Genomic DNA, 8,564 nt, shown 5'->3' on the forward strand with positions numbered 1-8,564 from the left:
GCTTAATTGGAAAAGAGAAATTTCTAAGTTTTAGGAGTAGACATTGACATAACCATGTTTCCAGAGACAGGTATGCCTCCAAAAATAAGCAATATGAACATCAAGTGAGTACAGAAATAGAAATATTTTATCAAAACTCAGATTTTTCCTTTGCCTTCTTTCCTGTCATCGCAAGCTTTATTTTCCATGCGTTGATTTTCATGCCTCTCCTCTCCATTCCACCTTTTTATCATTGTCACCTCCTCTCCATGATGTCCTGCTGTTAATGCTAGGCCATTTGCATACAGCTGCGGCTATGTGACCCCTATCCTGCCATTCTTTGTAGCTTCCTTCATTACTGTGATAATTAGTAATGGCCTCAGTGTTGATCTCCGGTAACTTCTTAACAGGAGAAACAGAAAGACTAATGTCACCACATATATATTTATCGCAAAAGTTTCGACATTTCAAATGTCATCATCAGTGCTACCTAAAGTAAAGATAAAAGAAACAATACAATTTCAATCTTCAAAGCAAAACTTTTGTATGGCTTCCATTAACTTGAAAACGGTTATTTTTTCTTTTGCCAAAGTATTCAGTCCTCGTTTCATGCAACCCAAGCAATTTTCTATTACGTTTAGGCGTGAAGAATAACCTGGTAATTCTAACTGTTGAATGCAATGTTCTTGAAACACTGCACTGGCATCTTTTGATGTGTGGCAAGGGTTGTGGTGACCTATTGGTATTGTCAGTGCCTGGTGATCGCCAGACTGTGGCTCCATTCCCCCTCAGTCTTGTTAGTTCCTTTATTGTCTATGAGGTAAGGAGTTGGGGGAGCCTATAATATACCTGCTGAGTTATCAGCAGACATTGCCTGGTGCTAGCTTCGGTGCTGACCATTTGTATATATGGTGTCTCTAGGGCATTTTCTTGTTTGCTAGGGCAATGTCACTGTCCCTTGCCTCTGCCATTCATGGGTAGCCTTTAAACCTTTGAGGTAACTATATCTTGCACAAATTATTGCATGCCTAACAGTATTTATATGGAAGAAGTTCATTCTCTAAAACATCAGCTTACTTCTGCATGCAGTGTTTTATTGTGGATAGAAATATAAACCACTCCCTTACCTAGTATATTCATTGAAACTCCCCCACACCTTCAAATAAGCAGAAGTTTTAAAACTAACTGTGTACTTTGATGCAAAGTGGTTTGATTCATATGGTCTGCTTACCTTCTGGACAGTATTTTGAATTGTGTTAAAGCGAGATTCATCGCTTGAAATGTGATCCCAGCCCTTTTCATTCTAGTTCAAATGACATTTTAAATGATCTTTACATTTTTTTTTTCTTTTGGAAGGAAGAACTTTGCAGCTATGTGAGAGGGGCCCATGGTATTTCTACAAGTGATATTGCATGTTTTTTTTTCCAAGACATTAACCCTTTTACCCCCAAAGGACGTACTGGTATGTTTCACAAAACCATCCCTTTACCCCCATGGACGTACCGGTATGTCCTCGCAAAAAAATGCTATAAATTTTCTATTTTCATATTTTTGATAATTTTCTGAGAAAATTCAGGCATTTTCCAAGAGAATGAGACCAACCTGACCTCTCTGACAAAAATTAAGGCTGTTAGAGCAATTTAAAAAAAATATACTGCAAAATGTGCTGGGAAAAAAATAACCCCCCTGGGGGTTAAGGGTTCGAAATTTCCAAATAGCCTGGGGGTAAAAGGGTTAACATGTAATATTGGATTTTCTGTCTTCAAAATGTTAGCAAGAATTGAAAGTTATTTTATAACAATTCTTTTGATGAGGTTGTCCATTTGTTCAGTAGTCTTTTGTTCTTGCAATGATTTTTTTGTATCGCATTGCAGTTTTTAAGTCAGCCTTATTGGTACTGGTACCCCATTAAAACGCCATCTCTTCTATTAATGCTATCATAGATTTTGTCACGTTTCTTCATAATTTAATGATCTCTGTATTCTTTAAGACTGATAAGGATTTCGTAGGCATTTTAAATCATTAAGAGCAAAATACTAAAAAATATTGCTTTACAAAAATTAAGAGGACGGGGTAAAAGTGAAGTTATATCATCTACCTGCTCTTATGACTTATCCAATGTGTGTGACAGATGTATAACAGAATGAGGAAACTGCTCGCTCACTCTTTAAATCACACTAAAAGACCAAATCTTATTTCATCAATAAATGGCATTACGCAAAGTTTTTTGCATTGACTGAGGTTCTTTATTGATTTTGTTACCATAAGAGGTTATGATGCTCCTTCAACTACTCAACTAATGTAAAAGATGTTTAGAAAACTAATCTTGCAGCCAACTTGAGAGAACTGACAATTTTTCTTGTGGTCTGGGTATACAGTCCTATCAGTTGTTAATGTCAATAAGAGATCTTGAATTTCATTGGGCTGTCTAATCATATTTTAATACATATCTTATGTCTTAAACATCCTCAGGTTTTATTGCATACACTTATTTTTTTTAGAATTACAGAATATTACTTTACGCAGTACAGTATAGCTCTCATCTTTACATATCTTTCTTGTATATTATTGAATAATTTGTAAACTTTGTTGTACTAATCTATGTTTTAGAAACTAAAAGTTCTTACTTGTATATTAGTGAATAATTTTGTAAACTTTGCTGTACTAATCCATGTTTTAGAAACTAAAAGTTCTTACTTGTATACTAGTGAATAATTTTGTAAACTTTGCTGTACTAATCCATGTTTTAGAAACTAAAAGTTAGCCAAGTGTAGGATAGAGTATGTAGACTAATCCCATATTTTATGAGCTACAGGCTCCATTTCTGTACGACCCTTTTGTTTCAGAGTGCGCACATGGAGGCTTGGCTACCGACCACGCAAGAAGCGATGGAGAAAACTCTTCCAGATCTACTTTGTAGTCTTGCACCTGTTTATCTTGTGTGTCTTGTCTCTCGTCCTTCCCAGCTGAAGGGGCTTGAAGTTTTCGAAGGCCTTTGGGGAATAGGAAAAGGAGAGGAATATAACATACCATTCCTGAAGCCAAGAGATGATAATGAGCTTTTTTCTTTTCAAATATAAATCAAGTAAAGGTTTTACTAATACCACAGTGTACGCTGACGTCGCATCGAGACCGTATCTTAACTCTGCCGTAAGGTCGATGACAAAAAACGGCTACTTACTTCAAAACATTCGCAGCCTATCTTAGGTTAACGTTGTTGTTCCTAGTGGTCTTTCTGAACTCGAGTGAATCCGTTACTGTAACAATAGGCTCTTAAACTACACAATTTGAATATTACTGTCGTCTCGGTTAGCTTTTTTTTCTAATTCGGATTCAACTTTTTCTTTTTTCCTATATTGATAAATTTCTTTTTTCTAAATTCTCAATCTGTTACGGTAACAATAGGCTCTTAAACTACACAATTTGAATATTACTGTCGTCTCGGTTAGTGGTTTTTTTCTATTTCAGATTTAACTTTTTCTTTTTTTTCTAAATTGATATATTTCTTTTTTCTAAATTCTCAATCGATGCATTTCTCATTGTTACGAAACAATTCATACACTTGACCTCTAGAGATTTATTATTAAACATATTTTAGTCTGATATTTTGAAAAGTGGTTGTATAATACAGGTCATTTTAAATTCTATTTCATTATGGAGTGAAGATCTCTGGTGCTTGGTGAATTATGTTCCATAAATACTTTAACAATTGCCCTCAGAGTAATTTAAAATAATCCTTTATCCTGTTTAGTGATATTTTAATTAATTCATTAAAGATAGTTAAAGTTCAAAATTAAAAAAAAACCATGAAAGTTATCAACAAATGTTGGATCAAGTCAATTTAATTTTTACTAAGCCCTTTTGACTTCTTAATTTCCTTAGGCCCATTTGATTTACTTACCATTGCATGCTTTGTGTCTGGAAGCTGAATATAAAGAAATGAAGCTTTCCTTGGAGAAATTTGTACTTGTTTGGTTGAACGAAATGGGTTACTGTTTTCTCAGGTTACAAAGTCCTTTGTGGCACTGTGGGTTAATGGCAACTGTCTTCTGTCTACCGTGTGTTGGGTTTAAATCCCAAGAAAAGTGACTATAGTCCATTTCTTTTATCGAGGCAGATTTGCACCGACTCAAAGCAGTGCCCTTTTAGCTCGGAAAAGTTTCCTGATCGCTGATTGGTTAGAATTATCTCGTCCAACCAATCAGCGATCAGGAAACTTTTCCAAGCTAAAAGGGCACCGCTGCGAGTCGGTGCAAATCTGCATCGCTAAAAGAAATTGACTATAGTTTCTTAATCTTCCTCTTTAGACTCAAGGCTTGTAGTGGTAAACATTTTCAAAGAGTTGAAGGAAATCGAGAAGAGATCATTGATGCTATTTTAGTTACACGATTCAATCTCGTGTATCTACAGTACAGTATTACATTCTAGGGGAGAAATATTTACAGACTAATGGGCCATTTGTCATTGGAAATGACCAGTATAAAGAATAACACATTTCTTTTTCGTGGTAATCAAGGTTATACATTTGCGATGACCGCTGAGCGTATGAACTGTTTGGAGCTTCCCCGTAACGTTTTTTTTTTTTTTTTGTTTTATCGCAACTTGGCACCACAAACTACAGTGATCACGGGTTTGGCAGTAGCTCATTGCTCTCTCCATCCACTATTTTTTTATACCTATTTTCATACCATATATATATTTGCTTTTGAATAAAAAAGGTTATAAAATAAGGAATAATATTGTTAAAACCATTCTTTGGAGATTCATCACTTGACATTTAATAACGAGTGGTTTGGTCACTCTTTATAACTTGGAGAAATTGCTTACTTGTAAAAATTAATAAAAAAAAAATATAGCATCCCAAAAATGGAAGTTTGTTAGCGAGACAGGTTTTGTATGAAGGAATGAATGGTGCATTATCCGGGATGTGTTGTTTATAATGAATATTGTACAGAATGTGAAAATATTTGTATGTGAAATATTTAATATGAAAAATGAAAATTATTATGAAATATGAATTTTATTGTATTTACCATATTTTTACCATTTTGAAAACTAAGTTTAGGATGTTTCATGTCTGTACAAGCTATTGTTTTACAATAAATTTCCAACATTCAGAGAAGTTGGAGATAGAGGCGGACCTACTACACATTTACATACATTCTCTACTTAAATTCCTTTGTGTCTCCCTTGTAATAGCAATATTTCCCTTTCCAGGAATGCCTTTAAGTACCTTAACCTTGTATACTTTCATTAAGTAATAATAATTTTTGCTTGTTTTTTTAATAGCATACTTGGGAAGCCAGTATATTTCCTCCTGTTTTGGTTGCTTGCTTTCATATTTTCTTGTTTTGCAGATTTTCACTTTTATATTTGGTTAGTCAAGTTAACAACCTTCAACCTGAGCTAGGCAAATCTCTAAAATTAAGATGTCTTGTACGTATTTCTTGTCAATGCATAATTTTCATTGAACATTATGGATGTTCAGTTTTATTGTGAAATGGGTCATCATTTTTTGTGAATATTCAATGCCTTGTATTTTTCCATATACAATGCCAAGTGATATTTTTTTTACGAATGTGGGCAATACTGGGCTTTGATTATGATACAAGTTGATGTTTACTTTTTATATTTACATAGATCCCGATGTGTAACAACCTTCCTAACAGGCTTGGGGTTAGGCATACATTTCAAGATTTGCCAGAATGAGCTTGCAGCCTCTATAATTATTGGACAAGAACTCTTATCTCTAGTGTACTTTGTGCCACAGGCATTAGTCTTCAGCCCAACTTGAGACTAATCAGTGGATGCTCTTCAGCGAAAAGAGACTGTGTAAAACTTATACAGTAGTCTTTTATGTTTCTTCAGACTGTTCTACTTCGAGGCGTGTGTCTAGGACTTTCATGTATCAATGGTAGAAGAGTAGATTTCTACATACTTCTAATTTTCTTTTTCAAATTGCCTTTTGCCGATTGGTTTATTCGCACTTAGATCTTGCTACGTCTACCACTGCTGAGCTGTTTCTACACCAGTTACCAGTGCATAGAGTAGTTAGAACGTTTAATAACTTCATTTCTTCCCTAGTCTGCAGATAAAGGTGTTTTCATAATGCAAGTGCTATTTAACACCCAGTTTTGACCATCTTGGATTTCTGCTCATCAAATTTTATCCATTATAGAGATAACTGCTCAAGCCTTCAAATTCCGACTGTGGTTGCAGCCTTATTGTTGAGGTCAGAAGGTAAAGTTGCTGTCCCTTCAAGACAATCATCTCCAGCTGTTTGTTCATCTCTGATGCCGTGTCTCGGCTTCAGGTTATTTCTATCTGAAGGCCAATATATTGACTAAGAATTTGTCTACCCTGACATCTATGATGACTGATGAAACATCTAGATATCTTTCTCCAAGTCAGGGCATTGTTCTTCATCCTTATAGGTAGCTAGCAGGAAGCATCGAGTCCCCCTTGACATAGTGCTTCTCTTTCTCAAGGCAACAGCGTCCATAATTTATTCTTTATCCATTAGTTGACACCATGATTGCTCCATGAGGGACAGCCGTGGCCTTGAATCTCGTCAGTGAAGGAGGGACAGCCGTGGCCTCGAATCTCGTTAGTGAAGGAGGGACAGCCGTGGCCTCGAATCTCGTTAGTGAAGGAGGGACAGCCGTGGCCTCGAATCTCGTTAGTGAAGGAGGGACAGCCGTGGCCTCGAATCTCGTTAGTGAAGGAGGGACAGCCGTGGCCTCGAATCTCGTTAGTGAAGGAGGGACAGCCGTGGCCTCGAATCTCGTTAGTGAAGGAGGGACAGCCGTGGCCTCGAATCCCGTTAGTGAAGGAGGGACAGCCGTGGCCTCGAATCTCGTTAGTGAAGGAGGGACAGCCGTGGTCTCGAATCTCGTTAGTGAAGGAGGGACAGCCGTGGCCTCGAATCTCGTTAGTGAAGGAGGGACAGCCGTGGCCTTGAATCTCTTTAGTGAAGGAGGGACAGCCGTGGCCTTGAATCTCTTTAGTTTAGGAGGGACAGCCGTGGCCTCGAATCTCGTTAATGAAGGAGTTTGAATAGGGCCCCTGTGATGGGTAAGGAGATGACTTGGAACTCTAATATTTTACTACAAGATATATGTTGTGCCTACAAGTTTCTACCTTGTGGATCAGGACTTATAGGCATTATCGATTACCAGGGTCATGTTTTACCCTCTTCACTAACTTAGTCATCATTCTTCATTTAGGACCTCACCATCTAGCTCTAGCCTCTTTATTGTTTATGAGATCCTTGATGGCTCCAGATACTTCTTACACCCAACAGACACACTAAAGATTTTTCTACAGGTAAAGTCCCTTTGATGGCAGGTTCGGGTGATAAACGAGCACCTGGAAGTTAACGGTTTCTCCATGATACTGGAATGGCTATGTGGTATTTTCAACTTTGAGTCCCATTTTTACTCTATTAAGGGTGCTTCAAACTGCATTATTGTCAAGATGGAGAGTCAAATCTATGTCTATGATCTGTTCATGGCAAAATCTATTTCCACCATCTGAAGGACATGCTTTATGATAAGTCCAGTGCCCTCTTCATGTAGGATGGTGCCAGGTCTCAAGAAGATCATATCAGTTGCCAAGGTTGTCTGCATGATTATCCCTTTGCCAAGAATTCCATCTTCCACCTCTTAACATGTTGAAGAGCCATGACTTTTCAAAATCTCTCTGGTTTCTTTTCTTCTGGTGAAGTGTCTTAGCTCTGCATATCCAGTTGATCTCTTCACTTTCCTTTTACTTGGAGTAAAGGCTGACATACAGTCATTATCTTAAGTGTCTTAGCTCTGCATATCCAGTTGATCTCTTCACTTTCCTTTTACCTGGAGCAGAGGCTGACATACAGTCATTATCTTAAAGTGTCTTAGCTCTTCATATCCAGTTGATCTCTTCACTTTCCTTTTACCTGGAGTAGAGGCTGACATACAGTCATTATCTTAAGTGCCTTAGCTCTGCATATCCATTTGATCTCTTCACTTTCCTTTTACCTGGAGTAAAGGCTGACATACGGTCATTATCCTAAGTGTCTTAGCTCTGCATATCCAGTTGATCTCTTCACTTTCCTTTTACCCGGAGTAGAGGCTGACATACAGTCATTATCTTAAGTGTCTTAGCTCTGCATATCCAGTTGATCTCTTCACTTTCCTTTTACCTGGAGTAGAGGCTGACATAGTGTCATTATCTTGAAGTGTCTTAGCTCTGCATATCCAGTTGATCTCTTCACTTTCCTTTTACCTGGAGTAGAGGCTGACATACAGTCATTATCTTGAAGTGTCTTAGCTCTGCATATCCAGTTGATCTCTTCACTTTCCTTTTACTTGGAGTAGAGGCTGACATACGGTCATTATCCTAAGTGTCTTAGCTCTGCATATCCAGTTGATCTCTTCACTTTCCTTTTACCCGGAGTAGAGGCTGACATACAGTCATTATCTTAAGTGTCTTAGCTCTGCATATCCAGTTGATCTCTTCACTTTCCTTTTACCTGGAGTAGAGGCTGACATAGTGTCATTATCTTGAAGTGTCTTAGCTCTGCATATCCAGTTGATCTCTTCACT

The 8,564-nt window shown here is 37.4% G+C and overlaps 2 protein-coding genes across 3 annotated transcripts in view; both read left to right on the forward strand.

Moving 5' to 3' along the window:
* The window catches only part of LOC137628715 (golgin subfamily B member 1-like), a 59,787-nt gene extending 54,796 nt beyond the window's left edge, over positions 1-4,991 (forward strand). For both annotated transcript variants that reach the window (XM_068359867.1, XM_068359868.1), the window contains exon 12: positions 2,826-4,991. The gene's annotated coding sequence lies outside the window, so the exon portion shown is untranslated. The remainder of the gene's footprint in view (positions 1-2,825) is intronic.
* Positions 55-7,035, forward strand: LOC137628275 (PE-PGRS family protein PE_PGRS4-like). The gene is made up of 3 exons (XM_068359438.1): positions 55-104; positions 6,158-6,219; positions 6,527-7,035. Exons 1-3 carry the CDS (start codon positions 55-57, stop codon positions 7,033-7,035), a joined length of 621 nt encoding a protein of 206 aa, XP_068215539.1.
* Positions 7,036-8,564: the final 1,529 nt, after the last annotated feature.

This window comes from Palaemon carinicauda, chromosome 36 (assembly GCF_036898095.1).
Source record: "Palaemon carinicauda isolate YSFRI2023 chromosome 36, ASM3689809v2, whole genome shotgun sequence".
Taxonomy (NCBI): Eukaryota; Metazoa; Arthropoda; class Malacostraca; order Decapoda; family Palaemonidae; genus Palaemon; species Palaemon carinicauda.